General features: G+C 37.0%; 1 protein-coding gene across 3 annotated transcripts in view; it reads left to right on the plus strand.

Moving 5' to 3' along the window:
• ZEB2 (zinc finger E-box binding homeobox 2) overlaps window positions 1–20,273 on the plus strand; it is a 132,632-nt gene that overhangs the window by 110,161 nt on the left and 2,198 nt on the right. For all 3 annotated transcript variants that reach the window (XM_003921992.4, XM_010330374.3, XM_074399727.1), the window contains exons 5-9: window positions 5,542–5,730; window positions 6,430–6,644; window positions 9,230–9,338; window positions 10,269–12,238; window positions 14,244–14,424. In XM_003921992.4, the coding sequence (XP_003922041.1) occupies window positions 5,542–5,730; window positions 6,430–6,644; window positions 9,230–9,338; window positions 10,269–12,238; window positions 14,244–14,424 (2,664 nt within the window). The remainder of the gene's footprint in view (window positions 1–5,541; window positions 5,731–6,429; window positions 6,645–9,229; window positions 9,339–10,268; window positions 12,239–14,243; window positions 14,425–20,273) is intronic.

A 20,273-nucleotide genomic window follows, 5' to 3' on the forward strand; every position in this document is an offset into this window, starting at 1 on the left:
AAAGAATTATTTATTCATTTTGATGTCTACTTAAATGGCTTAACATAATACCCATTTTTTTTCAATTTTTTATGAAAATTAAAAGCATGCAGGATACTAACCCAGTGAATAGAGTACCTGTCTTCCTATGTGAACACAGGCTTGTTACAAATAAAGAAAACAAATGACAAAGGGAAACAGAACATGAGAAAGAATAAGTATCAGGGCTGTATTTCACTACTTGTAAATACTAAGCAAAGCCCACTTTTAAGTATCTTTGAGAAAGTATTCTTAAGCAACTTGATTATGGGGGCTGACTAATTTGGGGACCAATATTTCTCTTTTATTTAGAGTTCTGTTAACATTGCTTGTTTTTTAGGCAATAATTTTTAAGACCAGTCTGTATTGATATTTATTATTACCTCTCTAAAAATCAATATCTCTCTAACACAGATATAAAGATATTTATAAAAGTGTCATTAATAAGCATTGTTAGTAAGAGTGGCCAATATAGTGCTAAGAAAACTGAGGCTTTCCTGACTAGAAAGGACCTGAAAATTCACCCTAACAATATAACAATACTAAAATACACGTGGTCATAAAGAAACATTTTTAATTAACATTCTTCTTTTTTCTTTTTTTTTTGAGACAGGGTCTCACTCTGTCATTCAGGCCGGAGTGCAGTGGTACGAGCACAGCTCTCTGCAGCCTCGACCTCCCAAGCTCAAGTATTCCTGCTACCTCTGCCTCCCCAGTAGCAGGGACCACAGGCATGCACCACCATGCCCGGCTAATTCTTTTACTCTTTATAGAAATGAGATTTGTTGCTCAAGCTAGATAGTCTTTTTTTTTTTTTTTTTTTTTTTGATAGAGAAAAGTTTATGTAACCTTAGGGAAGGTTGAGATATTTGCAAGACATTAGGGTAAATTTTAGGACTAAATGCAAAATCTCTGGAGAAGGTATGGGAAGAAATTACTTGGGTCTTCTTGTGAATTTTTATTATGGTTTGATCATAAATACCATGCAAATATCTTTTGTCAGTGTGTTTTGGCAGTTCTTCCAGGGAGACCAGCGAGTGAAGAGGATTACAGAAAGAAGGAAAATGAGATTGATTTTACAATAGAAAAATGCAGTGAAGAATTCTACAACCTTTCAGCTACTTTTCTACCTCATTCCTGTATCCAACACACAGTATTACATAATCTTCGTAAAAACAAAAATTCAAACTTTCAGATACAATAAAAACTTCATTCTTCCCAACAATTCCGAGAATGACCAAAATTGAGTCCCCAGCGTTTGTCCTAGTATTATAAATGTTCGTGTGATTTTAGTTTTAAGAGACTGAAATACAACATACCTTCGAGAAGAAAAGGAAGTGTCTCGGCTCACAGAATTTAAGGAAGGTGGTCAGCAGAACCACTCCGAGGTGCACCTTGGCCTCAGGAACAAGAAGAGTTAGAAAGGAACGGTCAGAACATGTGATCCTGTCTGCTTTTCTCTGTGTGTCTGCTTTATTCCCACTCTTCATAAATCTTCTTTTTCTAGATGAAAAATAACAATTCCTTCATTCTATAGCTATAGTCACTTGGCGAAAAAAAATTTAAAACTGCCTTGATGGTTTTTCTGGAACAAAGTCCTAAAATCATAGGGAAGGGATTTATTGAATTTAATTGGATCTATTGGCTACTTCTGGACCAATCAACACATTGGCCTGGAGAGGAGAGGACTAAGATTAGCTCATCTGAGGAACGGAGATCAACTGTGGCTAGGGGAGCAGGATCACATGGTAACTCAGCAGCTCCTTGGGTGCCATAAGCTTGGCAGTCGAGAAATGGAGCACCATTCCTAGGACAAGGCGAATGTTGAAGTACGGGGCAGAAAAACTGTACGTTACTAGCACCTATTGCACCTCATGGAAAAACTACATTAGATATAAGCTGGTTATACCTAGTTTCTGGGAGGTTCAACTCTAGCCCACTTAAGTGACCCTAGATAGATGAGATATATAACCAGCAGTGTATATATGTGGCATGAAGAAATATCCAGATGGGGCAAATGGATTTAAATGATTGAGGGCCATCTTCATCTCTGTGTGTCTGCTTTTGAAAACTTATCTGAACCGTATCAAACTCTTGCAAGTATTTATGACCACTGCTACCCAGTTTATCAAATAATTATTCTGTAATTGCCTGAATATTAGGTCTACATCCCTAGCTCAGCTGTAGGTATCTTATTTTATGCTTCCTTTTACTAAAAGGCTTCTATACTAAGATTAGTGTTAAGGACATAATTTATTCCACATTCATCCCATAAATGATTCTTGAGAGCCTACTAATTTCTAAGCAATATACTCAATGCTCAGGATACAAAGATGATCAAAGATGAATCCTTAAAGAGAGCACATGATTTGATGTTTTTTGTCCCCATCACACTTAACATAGAAATCTAGCATGGCCAAATTTGATCTAGCAATTGAATTGCCTCTCCAAACACCAGTAGTGTATCTAGATGCAGTTTTGTTTGCCTATCCAGAAAAATCAGAATTTTCCTCCCTTTTAAGCCAAAAGGCTATTAATGCAAATCCAATTGAATTTGCATATGATTACATTTCTGATGGAAACATTCATATGCAAATGAAAATTCATGCAAAGATAGCCAGATCATTCAAATACTTGCTGAAATATCAAGATAAAATTAGGATATTAAATGTACATCCATCTATGTTTACTAGGTTACACTAAGGTCATTAAGTAGGAGAACATTCCCAGAAAACTTAAACCATGACTTAACCCTTAACTTAAACCATTTACAACCCTCTAGGAGATACAAATTCAGAAAGAAGCTATTACATTACTTCCTGCTGTTATAGTACTGAAAATGAAGTCAGTCACTGACAAAATCAGTGAAGTTATTCAAAAGACGTTCATCATGGCTCCACCGTTTTAACCCTTTTATCTTTCCTTGCCATCAAAAGTAAAAGGTGATTTTTTAAAATAGAACTGAAGTTATTTTGATGATCCAAAGCAATGATCAAATAGTTTATGCAAGTTGACAGTTTCTGTGATACCCCATAGGGCCTCAGTGATGCAAGTCAAATGACATCATCACAGTCACTACCAAAAGGTATCCATCAGAAAGCATCCATGACATTGTGCGTACAGTAAGAGGAAAGTAATCTTATCTAAAGCCCTTATTCTTTATTAAAGTCCAGCTAATAAAAGATTTAAGCAAAGTTTCAAGGTATAAAATCTTAATCCACCACTGTACATTCCAAATCTATTTTTGAGGGAAATACAGGTCTTGGAAATCAGACCATTGTTCTTGTTAAACTTATCAAAAATTATAGATGCACAAAAGAAAGGTTTAAGATTGTAGCATTCAGGATTATTGGTGCTTAGTTTAGAGGTCCACAAAGTGTAAATCTCCCACTTCCTTTTATTTAGTCCCCCATTATTTGTTTATAGTTTCAAGTCTTTTTAGAATTCTAGTGTTCTTTGCTTTGATGAATATCACCTACTATCCCATCAGATTTGGAAAGCCTAAATCTGAGGAAGCTATCTTAGCATCTCCCAACTTGAGAAACCAAATTCTTTCCCAAACAAATCTGAGGAATTTTATATCTTAGGTATTTCTCAAATCCAGCCACTTCCTTCATCTTCATCATCAATTCCTTAATGGTATCTTTTGCCTGGTCTAGGACAAGAACCTCCTAATTGGATTCCCAGAATCTACTTTTCTCTTCCTCCAATCCCTATCACACTATAGCCAAAGATGTCATTTAAAAAAGCAAGTAATCATAATTTCATCCAACTGTCTTCCTTGCTTAATACTCTTCAATTACTTCCTGCTTCAATCCTTAACAAGCTCTTACCTGCTGCATGGTCTGGCCCCACCTTGCTCTCCACCCTTACATCACATGGTTCCCTTTTCATCCGCTGCACTCCAGCACTGTTTTTTTTGTTTGTTGGTTTTGGTTTTTGTTTTTGTTTTTGTTTTTTACATCCTGAGATGTCCCATACTTGTTTTGGTCACCTCATTGCACCTGCTGCTCTTCTCCAGCTTCTACCATTAGTTAACTTCATGCTTCCTCAGTTAACACTTTCTTGATCTTCTAGCTGCCATCAGGTTCCTCTGTTACTTCTTATATGTCACCATATAACTTTCTTTCATAATACTTACCTGAGTTTGTAATGATGTGTTTACTTTGGAAATAATATAACTGTATTAATCTCTCTCATGGCTTCCCAAAGGATGAGCCTAGATCTGTGTTTTTTTTTTTTTCCCTCACCAGAGCATGATGTGATGTCTGTCACATCCTAGGTATTCAATAAATACTTGCTGAATTAATGGATGGTTCCGCTTTCTGTTCTTCTCATCTAAAATCCAAGTTTGTAATGATGAAAGCAAAAAAAAAAAAAAAATTGCCTAGCTTGCTTGCACATCACCCTGCCACAGTAGCCAATGAGAATTAGTATGTAAAATATTGTAATATTGTTTATGGTAGAGAAGATGAGGTGAAGAAGCTAGTGGCACCAAGGTTAACTGCTTTCAAAAACTATGATAATAGGATTCCACCATTAATTGTACCAGCAACGTACTTTTTTCACCTACTTATGATAAAGAATAATATAACAGCTACTCTCCAAAGTTTGTGTTGTGCATAAAAATATTATTTAGGATATCTATGCCACAACTTATTCCAGAAACACATCTAGAGGTTTCAAATATACACAATCTTATGACACAAGTTGCTAAAAATTGAGTTACAACTGCTATTCATTTCACAGAAATAGAGTCATAATTACAAAAGTTAAAATCGTATCAAAATCACACACCAGTTTCTTAACTCCCTCTGTTACTTTTTATTTTATTTCTATCAACTGTGAGCTTAATTTTATTTTCAGCAGCTTTAAAATACCAAACTAAAGATTGAAATTATAGGGAAAGATAAAATGCCACATTCCAGTGATTTTTTTTAACAAAGTTGCATTATTATCTGTCTAGGAATATCTTTCCTTGTGCATCTGTCCCAGACTATGTAGTCCTGGCTGTCTGTGACATTCAGAGGGTGGAGGGTTAAAAGCTTATATTTAGCAACAGGATGTATCTGTGGTTAGGGACATTCAGTCTAGTGGACAATGAAAAATTAAATATACCTTTCTTAAAAGGAAGTTTCAGATAGACTATTAAAATAGCATTGATCTTACATTATCTCTCATGTTTATGGATCTTAGAATGTAGTCGTAGGTTTTTAAATTTTTTTCATGAAAAACATTTTAAATTTCTTTCATTCTGTGTAAGTTATGCAGACTAATGTTCCAGGAAGAAAAAATAAAATAAAATGTGCTTATTTAAGTTGAAGCCAAGTGTTCTCCTCCTTGCATATATTACAAGAATAAGCATTCAATCAATAATGGGTCATCTTCAACACTTCTTAAAAATAAACTAGGTTTTGTAGTCTTATTGCAAGTCAGCATTTCTCGCTGGCTATGATGGAGGTGGACTTGGGCTCCTAGGAAGAACGCCCGGAAAAGACATTTCTTCTCCTTTTATGATTTCAGTGAAGAATGCAAATTGCACATCAGACTTTGAGGAATACTTTGCCAAAAGAAAACTGGAGGAACGCGATGGTCATGCAGTCAGCATCGAGGAGTACCTTCAGCGCAGTGACACAGCCATTATTTACCCAGAAGCCCCTGAGGAGCTGTCTCGCCTTGGCACGCCAGAGGCCAATGGGCAAGAAGAAAATGGTGAGGCTGTAAATCATTTTTAGCCACTACACTGACCTCTGCAGCTGTTACAATTACAAATGCACTACATGCCTGGGTGTTTACCTTAAAATTTGAAGAACAGCTGCAGAGGCATGGAATTTCATGAGCAAAGATTAGAACTGTAATTTTAGGGTATTGTGAAATTTTTTTGTCAGCAAATTTGTGTCATTTGTACATCCAATAAAGAACAAGAACAATTAGAGCCCATTTCTAAGAGATAAAAATATCTAAATGTATTCCTATCTTTCTGAAATATTTTACTTTTCAGGAAAAAAAAGTTGAGATCGACCCTCCCTCACCTTGCCTTCTTCTCCACCAACACCTGAAACGCCCCTTCATGCTGTGCGTTCCCAAGTCATCTGTGGCTACAGGTTTTATGGGAACTGTCAGTCACCTAACGAGAATTTCCTCATTTATCAGCTGTTTAAGTCTCCCCCCACCCCAGAAAAAGCTGAAGTAATTAATTAATTTTCTAGCACAGTGTGAGCTGATTCCGACAAGTCTGTCCTGGGCGTGCGAGGGGACTGGTGTGCGAGGGGGGCCGGGTGCAATGATGGCACTCTGTGGAGCAGATTGCAGTGATTCCTGTCATACCATCCTGGGCAGTCAGCCCATTAGCTGCCATTGATTTACTGACCTTTTGGCCCGCTTCTCTCTCTCTCTGTCTCTCGGCTACAGACCTGCCACCTGGAACTCCAGATGCTTTTGCCCAACTGCTGACCTGCCCCTACTGCGACCGGGGCTACAAGCGCTTGACATCACTGAAGGAGCACATCAAGTACCGCCACGAGAAGAATGAAGAGAACTTTTCCTGCCCTCTCTGTAGCTACACGTTTGCCTACCGTACCCAGCTCGAGCGGCATATGGTGACGCACAAGCCAGGGACAGATCAGGTGGGGGGATGGTTTTAAGTGATTTCTTTCTATAATAACCCCTTAGAGAAACGATATTGCTTTGATTGGCAATCATTATTAATTTTTCATGGCATTTTGAAGATGCAGATCTTTTAATGGTAATAGCTTTAATTGAGGTCTAAATGATTTTTTGATGGTCTCTTCTAATATGATTTAATAGTCTTATGTTCACGATCGAATGAGTGTGTTAATTTCTAATTTAGAAATTTTATTTGCACTTTAACTTGACTTTAGTTTCATTTTTATGTTCCACAAAAAGTGAATGAAATTGTAGCATTTTAATTATACATTATTAAACATCTCAGCAATTTTAATTCCATTTTTCACCTCGTTTTACTTAGAAATTTTCTTTTCATATAGGATCTAAGTCATAGTAAAAGAAGTGTGTATTTCTTTTATTCTTCATGTAACACTTTCAATTACTTAGAGTATTTTTATAAGCCGCTTCCAGTTTATGAAATCTAAGTGTTTAAGCAAAATCAAAAAGGCATATATTATCTGTGTATATATATAATAAATTGGATTAATACTAAATGGTTGGATGTACATTAAAAACGATATGGATGTTTGTAGCTAAACGTTAAAATTGCTCCCCTCTTTTTGCTTACTTGTCTTAAAAATAAAAACTGTCTTCAGCAGGTAAGTAAGTATAGCTTCTTAAATCCTTAACGTGACTGAATAGGATTGAATCACAGTGTCCCTTAAATGTTACAGCAAAATTCTTCTGTTCTCCTGGGAGGACTGACTCTGCAAATTGACATTATTATATGTTTGCATGGATAGAAGTGGTGTGCCTTAAGTCACAATAGCTGGCCCTACAGATCTAGAATCACTTAATTTAAGTCTTGACACCATGTCCGTTTTTAAAATGATTGAACATGATATTATTACTTAAAATTCTTAGTTTTTCCTTATAACTGTCATTTTCTTTGAATAAGGAAAATGAGAATAAGCAAACACAGTCAATAATGGTGATAATACTACATTATGGAATTGTACTATTTTAGAACAGCTCATATAAATTATTCCATTTATATCTGATTGGGCTTGTCACCTGAATGCTTTTCAAAGATGAGTTATAAAAAATATGCTCACATAGTTGCACTTATGTAACAGTTTGTCTTCCCTTGCTTATATGCACAAAAACTCTAGAAAAAAAAAAGTGCCCAGATATTTATCTAGCATAACCGCTTTAAATTTCACATGCAGAAGTGTGATTGTGTTGGCGCATTATGAATGGTAGCTTTGGTGTTGAAAAGTCCCCTCATTTGCTCATGGCATTTACAATTAGTAAATTAAAATGATTGTATCATATTAACAGTGGCACAACTAAAGTTTATAGTAGTCCTCTGAGGGCTGTGGGGGGAGACAAAGCAGCTGTTGCTGTTTGTTTATGCAACTCAGCAACATATGAGCGCTGGTCCCTCAATGGCGCTCGGCGGGCTGGGCTCTGCTTGATCTTTGAAGGTTGCTGCTGTTTGAACAAACCTCCCTGTGTCCCATGTAACACCATCTGTCTCACTAGGAATGTGGGAAGATTCAGCACACCCTAGCAGTTGTCATACCGTTTCTGTGCTGTCTTTTTGCAAAAGGCTTTTGTGTCATTGCTGCTAGAAAAAGGCTGACCTCCTACCTTGAGCATCCAGAGTGGATGACTGCATTTTTTTTTCCAGAATTCTAAGTCACACTGCTTTTTTCCCCGTGTTCAAAAAGGTCAGCTGTGTTTGATTATATCTTTGCTGCTTTTAACTTGTCTTTTCAGCAAACTTTTTTTTCCTTTTTTGTCCCTACTCCCTAGCACACTACTAAAAAGGAAAATGAAAAGTCGTTGAAGTCTTTCCTACTGGCCTGTGATAAAACTGCTCAAGCAGCTATAACCCAAGATGTTGTCTCTTACATTTGATAATGAATCAAATCTGATATGTGACATCTCAGGAAAAACTGGGCTTATATTTGCTACTAGCATAATGAATAGGATATTTAAACATGCTCATCGTGTAATGAAATATTTATAGACAAGGGTTTTTTGTGTGTTTTTGGTTTGGGGTTGGGGTCTTTTTTTTCTTTTTTAAATTTTAGATTGCTTCAGTATGAGATATACTTTTATGCTGATACAAAAGATTTGATAAAATTCATTGTGTGGGATGGGTTTTTTGAGGCTATTCAGAATTTTCAAGAAAATAGTTTTTTCTTGACAAAATTGTCACATTCTAGCAGAGAATCTTCATATTTTAGAATTTGTAGTAAACGTGAAAAACAACAAATATCTTTACAATTATACTTCCTCGCCCCTGAAGGTTCAAAGAAACATTTTGGAAAAGACACTACAGAAATAATTCTAAAGCAAGTGTTGGATGCGCATGTGAAAGCACTTTTTTTATTTGTTCCAATTTTATTACCAACATTATCGCTTTTATTGCAACTCTGAAAGACTGAGCAGATAAATGAGCATGCACTCAAACCTTTTGGCCTGTCTGAAAAATAGAGGACTTTTAAAAATATTCATAACAAATTTTCTTTGTTCCTCCTGCACAAAACTAATGTCAGTCCTTCTCCTTTTATAGCACCAAATGCTAACCCAAGGAGCAGGTAATCGTAAGTTCAAATGCACAGAGTGTGGCAAGGCCTTCAAATATAAACACCATCTGAAAGAACACCTGCGAATTCACAGTGGTGAGTAGCAGAGGTGCTGGAGATCGCATTTGCATTTTGTTTAATTAGGGGAGTTTTAAGAGATTGTTTAAAATTTACACAGGCCTGTTTGTAGCTTTTTGGAACTATCCATTTATTTCATCAACTCCGTGTGCCTGATTTGTCTTCCTGAGACTTATGGTACCACCAGTAGCACTGTCTTATAAAAAGAAGCAGAGTGCGTACACTTCTTAAAAATTACAAGTGCTTTGATTTATTACAAAATCTAGAGGCTCCTTTTTGTCCTTTTAAAACTGCTTCTCCAGAATAAATATTTTTGACCTGAGGAAACTCAACTGGCAAATTCTGAAGGATATTAATTTTTGAGACCTAACCATGAAAAAAGAGGGTGAAGAATTTTGGATAAAAGCTATGTATGAAAAATATTCCCCAATTCCTGAGGGCCGTGGATCACAGAACAGAATCCTACCACTGAGATTTCTTCTTTATAACTAGTTTGATAGCTGTGCCAAGCATTTTATTACCAAATTGGATGCTATTCAAAGGACTAGTTGGATTGGTAGAATCAATGGAATCTCCACAAAGTTGATTAAAGCCATGGCTACACTTCCCTTTAAATACTGTGACATCTTTATTGTGCTATTGACCACACATTAATCTGACACTCTGTTTAAATAGGAGGCTGCCGATGGCAAGACAAGATTTGGGATCTCAGCTGGAAAAGGCATAGCTAGCCCTTACCTTCCACTGCAAGCATCTTGAATTATGTCCTCCCAGGGTAGATAAAGCCCAGAAACAGTTACGGTCACATAATTCTAATCTAAGTACCCAGAATGTAGAGGTATCCCATTGTGTTCCTTTCCTTTGGTTTCACAGATTCTTGTCTTTGTAGACAACGGCAATTGTTACCTAATCAAGGAAATATAATGTTAATTTTAATTATCATTTTAGGTGAAAAACCTTACGAGTGCCCAAACTGCAAGAAACGTTTCTCCCATTCTGGTTCCTACAGTTCGCACATCAGCAGCAAGAAATGTATTGGTTTAATCTCTGTAAATGGCCGAATGAGAAACAATATCAAGACGGGTTCCTCCCCTAATTCTGTTTCTTCTTCTCCTACTAATTCAGCCATTACCCAGTTAAGAAACAAGTTGGAGAATGGAAAACCACTTAGTATGTCTGAACAGACAGGCTTACTGAAAATTAAAACAGAACCACTAGACTTCAATGACTATAAAGTTCTTATGGCCACACACGGGTTCAGTGGCACTAGTCCCTTTATGAATGGTGGGCTTGGAGCCACCAGCCCTTTAGGAGTTCACCCATCTGCTCAGAGTCCAATGCAGCACTTAGGTGTAGGGATGGAAGGCCCTTTACTTGGCTTTCCCACCATGAATAGTAATTTAAGTGAGGTACAAAAGGTTCTACAGATTGTGGACAATACTGTTTCCAGGCAAAAAATGGACTGCAAGGCTGAAGAAATTTCAAAGTTGAAAGGTTATCACATGAAGGATCCATGCTCTCAACCTGAGGAACAAGGAGTAACTTCTCCTAATATTCCACCTGTCGGTCTTCCGGTAGTGAGTCATAATGGTGCCACTAAAAGTATTATTGACTATACGTTAGAAAAAGTCAATGAAGCCAAAGCTTGCCTCCAGAGCTTGACTACTGACTCAAGGAGACAGATCAGTAACATAAAGAAAGAGAAGCTACGTACTTTAATAGATTTGGTCACCGATGACAAAATGATTGAGAACCACAACATATCCACTCCATTTTCATGCCAGTTCTGTAAAGAAAGTTTTCCTGGCCCCATCCCTTTGCATCAGCATGAACGCTACCTTTGTAAGATGAATGAAGAGATCAAGGCGGTCCTGCAGCCTCATGAAAACATAGTCCCCAACAAAGCCGGAGTTTTTGTTGATAATAAAGCCCTCCTCTTGTCATCTGTACTTTCTGAGAAAGGAATGACAAGCCCCATCAACCCATACAAGGACCACATGTCTGTACTCAAAGCATACTATGCTATGAACATGGAGCCCAACTCCGATGAACTGCTGAAAATTTCCATTGCTGTGGGCCTTCCTCAGGAATTTGTGAAGGAATGGTTTGAGCAACGAAAAGTCTACCAGTACTCAAATTCCAGGTCCCCATCCCTGGAAAGAAGCTCCAAGCCGTTAGCTCCCAACAGTAACCCTCCCACAAAAGACTCTTTATTACCCAGGTCTCCTGTAAAATCTATGGACTCCATAACATCACCATCGATAGCAGAACTCCACAACAGTGTTACGAATTGTGATCCTCCTCTCAGGCTAACAAAACCTTCCCATTTTACCAATATTAAACCAGTTGAAAAATTGGACCACTCCAGGAGTAATACTCCTTCTCCCTTAAATCTTTCCTCCACATCTTCTAAAAACTCCCACAGTAGTTCGTACACTCCAAACAGCTTCTCTTCTGAGGAGCTCCAGGCTGAGCCTTTAGACTTGTCATTACCAAAACAAATGAAAGAACCCAAAAGTATTATAGCCACAAAGAACAAAACAAAAGCTAGTAGCATCAGTTTAGACCATAACAGTGTTTCTTCCTCATCTGAAAACTCAGATGAGCCTCTGAACTTGACTTTTATCAAGAAGGAATTTTCAAATTCAAATAATCTGGACAGCAAAAGCACTAACCCAGTGTTCGGCATGAACCCGTTTAGTGCCAAACCTTTATACACCGCTCTTCCACCTCAAAGCGCATTTCCCCCTGCTACGTTCATGCCACCAGTCCAGACCAGTATTCCTGGGCTACGACCATACCCAGGACTGGATCAGATGAGCTTCCTACCACACATGGCCTACACCTACCCAACTGGAGCAGCTACCTTTGCTGATATGCAGCAAAGGAGAAAGTACCAGCGGAAACAAGGATTTCAGGTAAAGAGACAAATGCTTTTCTGCTCTGAAGAAAAGAGATGGCAATTATTTTGATTATGTGCATGTGGGGGAAAAAAAAAATCTTAGTGAAAAAACTCAGCAGAAACAGAAGAGTTTATTTTAACATGAACCTAAAACTGTCAGTGGGCTAGAAAAATGGATGAAACAGTGGACCACTGTACTCTAGGCACATTTGCTTTAAAAACAAAAAGGATAAAGGAGAAATTTAATATTTATTTTTGAGAGTTATTTAGATGGAATCATCTGCTTTTAGAAGTATACATTGGTGGCCGGGTGTGGTGGCTCACACCTGTAATCCCAGCACTTTGGGAGGCTGAGGCAGGTGGATCACGAGCTCCAGAGTTCAAGACCAGTCTGCCCAACAGAGTGAAACCCCATCTCTACTAAAAATACAAAAAATTACCCAGGTGTGGTGGTGTGCGCCTGCAGTCCCAGCTACCTGGGAGGCTGAGGCAGGAGAATCGCCCAGGAGGCGGAGGTTGTGGTGAACCAAGATCACGCCATTGCACTCCAGTCCAGGCAACAGAGTGAGACTCTGTCTCAAAAAGAAAAAAAAAAAAAAAAAAGAATTATGTATTGGGACAATATTTGGTAGGACTTACCTAGGTTGTAGAACTTAAAGTTTATAACTGTCACGTGCTTTTAAAGATGTGCTCAGAACAAGTGCCGTGGCTCACGACTGTAATCCCAGCACTTTGGGAGGCCAAGGAGGTTGGATCACTTGAGGTCAGGAGTTTGAGACCAGCCTGGCCAAGGTGGTAAAACCCCACCTCTCCTAAAAATACAAAAATTAGCTGGGCATGGTGGTGGGTACCTGTCATCCCAGCTACTTGGGAGGCTGAGGCAGAAGAATCACTTGAACCCAGGAGGTGGAGGTTGCAGTGAGCCGAGATCACACTATAGCACTCTATCCTGAGTGGCAGAGCAAGACTGACTCAAATAAATAAATGAAAATAAAGTTGTGCACAACTTGCAATAATACATATACAAATTTTAATAGATACTTTTGTTTTACAGAGAATGGTTTATTTTGAAGAGGATTTTTAAAAATGTTTTCCATATCTGATATGACCTCTTACTAAACTTCAAAGTAGTTAATAAATATGTTTTTTCAAATAGGAAAGCAGGCATATTTTAACATTATGCAGCATACAATCTTTGTTTGCAAAATAGGAGCATAAGTAGCAGTGCACCTCTGTAACAGCTGTTCCAGTATTCCAATTTACAGTACATCTGCCCTCTTTGTAAATGTATTTAATCCTATTTAATCTTCTCTAATATTAATTAGTGCAAACGTAGTCTAAGAAAACTGAACTGTGGGCTAGTAAATGGAAATGTATGTTATCATACAAGTTTGCACTCCTTTGGATCAAGACAAAATAAATATCAAGAAGTTTAATAATTTACTGATCCACATTCATTATTGCTCAATGCTGAAGGCTGTTTTAACATAGAACATTGATAAAAAGTGTTATTAATATTCCCTATTTCAAATTAGAAAATTAAATATAAAAATATAGCTTGAGGGCTTTAGTTGGTAGACATACATTTAAATAGATTGCATAATAATAACATTTTGTACCTAAATATAAAATTCAATTAAAATGGGGTTTCTACAGCTACAGATCATTTCTAAAGTTAAGCACACTGGAAAACACACAAATTTCAATATTAAGTTTTCACTCATGGGTATTTCTTCGTATAAAGGAAATGAAAGATTTTAGAAAAAATGTGTTTTTCTCACCTTCAGAGTTGACCATTTTCCCTCCTTGAGAAACAGTGAGCTCTACCTTCCAGGGCAGAGAAGGTTTATATATTTGTTGCAGTGTGAGACCTCATATATTGTTCATAGGAGAAAAAATTGTTTAACTCGATCAATTAGTAGCAAGCACTTTTGAGGTTCTCCGAATGTCGGCCTACGCGAAGTTGTTTGGTGAGAGCACAAAGAGAAGCTGCTGTATTGAACTGTGTGATTCTATCGCAGGGAGAATTGCTTGATGGAGCACAAGACTACATGTCAGGCCTCGATGACATGACAGACTCTGACTCCTGTCTGTCTCGCAAGAAGATCAAGAAGACAGAGAGTGGCATGTATGCATGTGACTTATGTGACAAGACATTCCAGAAAAGCAGTTCCCTTCTGCGACATAAATACGAACACACAGGTATGAGTGACTTTGCCTAGCTGGTTAGAGCTTCCCGGCCTGCTGTACATTTCATAATATTTAATGAGCACACTTGTGCAACATAAGATGTAACATATGCTGATACCTTCAACAAGGAAGAAATAATGCTTTTGCCGAGCTCAGTAGGACTTTTTTGTTGCCTGTTTATTGGATCATTCATGTGTTTATGAGTGTGCTTGTCTTCATATCTTTCCAGTTATTCTGTAAAGCAAATTTACAAATCATGTCAAAGGGACGGTCAAATGGCAAGGGTAATTATTGAAAATATCTTAAAAGTCTTAAGTTTCAAAGCTTAAAATACTTAAGTTTCAAAGCTATATATGTAAAAATCTAATAAATTTAGTCACCAATACATTAGTTTCATCATCCAAAACACCAAGAAAGCTGCAATTTAGGGGTAATTTTTTTTTTAATTGGCCACATTTTGAAAGAAGTAAAAGAATTAGTGCCATAAAAGAAAAGCAAGCTACTTGAAACCACCTATATTTGGAAGACTGAAATAAAACTTTCTAAATTTTAATTAGTATACTTCCAATTCATGCATTACTAATTAGGAGCAATTACAAAGAGTTGACAAGAAAGCAGCCTAATTCTTCACTATGAGTAGAGAGATAGTGGATTAATTTTTGGAAAGAAAGATGAAGTACCATAATGTAAATTAATATTACTTCCCACAATCCAAGATCTGCAGCTCTGTGTGGTCGAGCGCCATTTGTGTGTCCTACCCCCAGTCCATCCCCACCTCCCTGAACACTAAGCTAGCTCAACCTCGTCCCTGCCCCTAGCCCATCTCCACCTCTTCTCCACTAGAAATTTGGCATGCTCTGTTAGTCCTGGACGGGGGAGGGGGGAAGAATGTAGGATCTCAGTCAACATATTGGCAAAAGTAGGGGACTATAGGAAAACATCTCATTCTAAACCAGGAAGTCTAGTATCAAACAATGTAAAATGGAGGGAAAAAATTAACCTAATATTTTGGGGGAAAAGTTTTTTTGGGGAAAAGTGATGATGAGGCACAAAAGAAAAAGAAAGAAGAAAAGAAACGGGAATATGAGCCAGGTGCAGCAGCTCATGCCTGTAATCCCAGCACTTTGAGAGGCCCAGGTGGGAAGACTGCTTTAGCCCAAGAGTTTGAGACCAGCCAGCACAACATAGTGAGACCTTGACTCTACAAAATATTTTTTAAAAATTAGCTGGACGTGGTGGCTCAAGTCTGTAGTCCCAGCTACTTGGGAGGTTGAGGTGGGAGGATGGTTTGAGCCTAAGAGGTTGAGGCTATGATTAACCGTGACTGTGCCACTGCACTTCAGCCTGGGCAACAGAGTGAGACCCTATCTCAAAAAAAAAAAAAATATGCGAAGGGAAGGGAATACTTCCTGTCATATTTTGAATGCCTAGATACATGGCACTCTTTTCTGTCATTGACAACTGTCCTTGGGAAGTACTTGTACTCATCCTCGGCCCTTATTCCTCACTGGGCACATGCTGGAGGCAGTGAATGTGACCAGTATCAGCTTGAGAGTTTGGGGAGGGATTTGCAAAGAAAACAAGGTTGATAAATTACAGGGCTGTTACTCCAATCAATACAGTTTTTCTTCAGCTGTCTAATATTCATTGTTGTTATCTTAAAAGTTTAATGATACCTTAAAGACAACCGAATCCAAATCCAAACATGTTTTATACTTGTGTTATATAATTCAATGTTTGAAGCATCAAAATTTTCCTACATTTATCTTTTAGCATATTTTCTTTAGTATTCTAAAGATATTTTCATACCTAAATTTTACTTTAATTTTAATATTTTAATCAACCTTACATATATTTTGTATTCCGTTATTCAGCTACAATAGGCACATCATTGAAGGCATCTTTCCCTCTCTGATTGGTTTTATTATATGACCATATGCAAACCCTATCATTCACTACACGGTGAGTGTACAACTTTTATTTTAGTGAGGGCTATCATACATAGTGACATCCAGTCATATTTACTTCTTATAAATTAGAGAATTACAAGCTTCATAGGGCTGTAAGTAGTTGAGAGACCCAAAAGTTGACAAACACAAATATGCATAATTTATTTTAAAAATAAACTTTATTTTTTAAAGTAAAAATAAAATATTCTGGTCCTTTAAGATGTGAGAGCTGCTGCCTGGAAACATTGCCTAGCAACAAGATGCTAATCATCCAATGGCTTCTCTAAACTTGCGATTAATTATCTTCCTGTTGGCTTTCCAACTTGTCAAGTTTCCAGCATGTTAACTTTTTGGTCACCTGACCAAACATCTCATGACATTACTGCTGTCAGTGAATTAGGTACTATTCAAATGAAGTTCTTCATGCATTTTTTATTGATATGATATATGTGGAAATTTAGTCCATGTTGCTATCCCAGTTGGGCCCCACTAGCCTTTTATTTGTTTATATTAAGCACTAATAATATTTTGAGAATGTACTAATATGAAAACTGTAAGTGAGAACTGTCTTGGGACTGATTGATTCTAAGGTTGGGAAATAAAATTAAATCATCATTTCATTATGCATTGATTATGAATGTGTCATTGATAAAGTGTGTTTGTGATGTCTGTCTGCAATTTCACATATAGAATCATTTAACTTAAGAAGAAAATTATGTGCTACTTATTCTTGGGACCCCGTGGTTTTGTTGTTGTTGTTGTTGTTGTTGTTGTTGTTGTTTTCCTCAGCTTATTTCCTAGGCAGATACCAAAGTCATCATGCTTAATTTTTCTTACCAATGGCTTATTGCTTGCTTGCTTTTCCTGGGATCTGGGACTGGGACAGAGGAGGGAAACACTATGTAAATGTTGACTTCAACAGAATTAATTGTCACAAACAAGGACTGTGAAATTAAACACTCTGAAACTCCTGTTAGGCACTGTCAAGAACTCGTTTGTATTCTACTGATATTTAAATCTGACCTTTATTGAGTACTTTCTCTGTTGAGACGTCATAGTAGGTGCTTTTTAAACCCCCTTTGTTTAGAAAAGTAATACAAATGTTTCTACTTTTGAGTAGATAAAGTCTAAGTTTTAAATAAATTACCAGTCAATTTTGTTTCGCTGTCATATGGTAATTTTTTTCATACCGCAAACCTTTCATTTATTATTAACTTCAGTTATCATTCTAGCTGTCAGGTGAATCATAAATCTAGATATTAGAGAAAATATTTACCCTAAGAAAGTTTGATTCATTCAGTATCAGTCTGGAAGTTCTGAATCTTGGTCATGTGGAAATTTAATTCTAGATTTGAATCAAGTAAACCAACAAAACAAGTTAAAAAGAGATGAATGTCTAAGTCAATTACTATTTAAATTAAATTTATTAAATGCTTACCACTGAAACTTCTGGAGATCAGTGTAAGGTATATGTCAAAACTCTTACTTGCTCCCAGATTCTATCCTTTGCATGATATCATAACTGAACATTTTAATTTTTTCAGTTTGTCAATTCATAATGCAGGATTAATATATGTCTATTATAAGCATACTGCTTATTATTGAATGAGTTCTCTGAAAATTGAATGCCAGTAGCCATGGCATAGCTCTAAGACAGACTGCAGTTTAGTGAGCATGCCCGAAGCATTGCTAACAGGCCTTGAAAGCTATACCAGAGAATGCTTGCTCTCTCTCTGGACACTGCTGTATGTTTTGTTGCTTTGCAAAAGAAAACCATATCAACTGTAATGTTCGTTCAAAATTTTTCATACAGTCTCTCCAAGAAGTCACCTAAGTAATTGACCTTTTTGTGCTCCTGAGCTGATGAGACATTAGTATCCGAAAGAGGTTGTAGGACAGTTTGCCCATGTACGCTATAGCAACTAGAGCATCGAGAAAATTTTCATCTACAATTTCTATTCTCTCTGTTCAGATTTATTACTTCCATGTACTCTGCTCCTGCTGCATGCATCCTACTTAGAACCTGAGAAATTATTGAACATGTATTAATAAATAAGAATAAAATGATCTAATATTAATTGAGTGCCTACTATGTGCAATCCTTGTACTTATTATGTAAGTTGTCTTCCTTATTCCTTATTCCCAGTCTTCAAGTTAGGTCCCCAAATTATCTCCCTTTTACCTACAAGGACACTGATCCTGAGAAAAGTTAATGTGCCTGAGAGTGCACAGCCTGTCATAAACAATGGATTTAAACCCAGATAATCAGATTCATTTAACAGTGTACCATCCTGCCCCTATGGATGAATTGCTGCAGCTAGAAATGTCTTATCCTTTCTTCTGATAGCATCAGTTCCTTTAAGGTCCAAGTCCACACAAGAGAGACCAAATTTATAAAATGATGACATGAAGTTTCCTGGAAGTCAAAACCTCTTGTCTTTTTCCCAAATATGCTTCTCCTTCCTCTTAAATTACCTTCCCACCATGGTGGTCTTTCCCAATGGAAAAGCATGCTATCTTTGTAGACTCTTGGCACTCCATTGGAATTCTCTGTTACCCAGTTTACCTCATTCAAAACATCTTTTCCAAAAGTTAAGGAGTGGTTCGTGTGTGGTTTGAATTATACTTGTTTTCTTCAGAGTATTAGCTGCCTTGAAGTAGGGCATTAGAATTGTCTTTATTTCCAATATTACTAGTAGTCACCAACAAATATCTTTCTGATTTCCACTCTTCCAGTTAAATAACTTCTTCCTACTCTAATATTGTACGTTGCTACATTTATCATTACTAAATTTCTAGTGGAGATTCCAGTAAAATAAAGACCATTAATGAAATAACACATAGCAGTCTATAGCATTTTCTGAATAGTGACATGCCCTGGAGGCACTGGATAATGTTAATAAAGATATTTAATTACTGATTGAGATTTTATATCACCACATAACTGAATACCTAAAGTATGTAGAATGGGTTCCTAAACTTATAACATGACACTTAGCAAACGAAAATGGGACTGGATCTACTATGTTGGGTTTTAATTTAATTTGCTAAAATGCAAATTTGTATTAGGACATAAAGCACACAACTTCATGTATGTTACAGTTCATGGCGCTCTACATGACACATTTCTGACTTTAACTCTGGAGCATCAGGCTGATAATTTTTTTTTTTTTTTTGTCACTTCTATTTTGGAAATAAACTTTTAAGTATGGCAGCTATGGAAGGTGTTGAAGGCATTCCAGTGCTATTTGTGGTCTGGAATCAACCAGATGTGTTTAGGCTTGGCACTGGCTTTAAGTTCCAAACACTGGTTAGAAACTGCCTGGAATGCCAAAGGAAATACAGCATTCCCTAGCTGAAGAGTATTTTAACACTCAACAAGTGGCTGACATCTTATGGAAAACTTTAGAGGGAAAACACTATTTGGAATTAGTTCAGCCTCCATGATATACACCCTTCTAATTTTTATTTTCTAATGGTTTCTCTTCTCTGATTTTTATTCTTAGAATGCTGTGAGTGATAAGACAGTCTTGACATCCTCTTTCCTCTATTTCTTCCGCTCCCTCCTAACTTGGCAGTTTGCTCCCATTAAGACCTAAAGCCCCCTTTCAAAGCAACTATATCATGATGTAACAAGCAGAGGATATAAATGCCAGTGCCCGCGGTGATGCCATCTTTATCACTTTTGTACAAGTCTTTGTTTTAAAAATGTAAGGAAGAGAATTATGAAAATATGTACTAGATCACTAGAAATGTCTTGTCGAATAGGACATTTTTCCAAGTGTATAAACGAGGCAATTAGCCATGGAAAGCTTCCTCTCTGAGAATTTTCCTCCAGCAGCTTTCTAAGTTCTTGTTTATTAACTGCATTGCATCAGCAAGCATTAGAAAGCCAAATTATGAGATGGAAAT

This window comes from Saimiri boliviensis, chromosome 5, assembly GCF_048565385.1.
Source record: "Saimiri boliviensis isolate mSaiBol1 chromosome 5, mSaiBol1.pri, whole genome shotgun sequence".
Lineage (NCBI taxonomy): Eukaryota > Metazoa > Chordata > Mammalia > Primates > Cebidae > Saimiri > Saimiri boliviensis.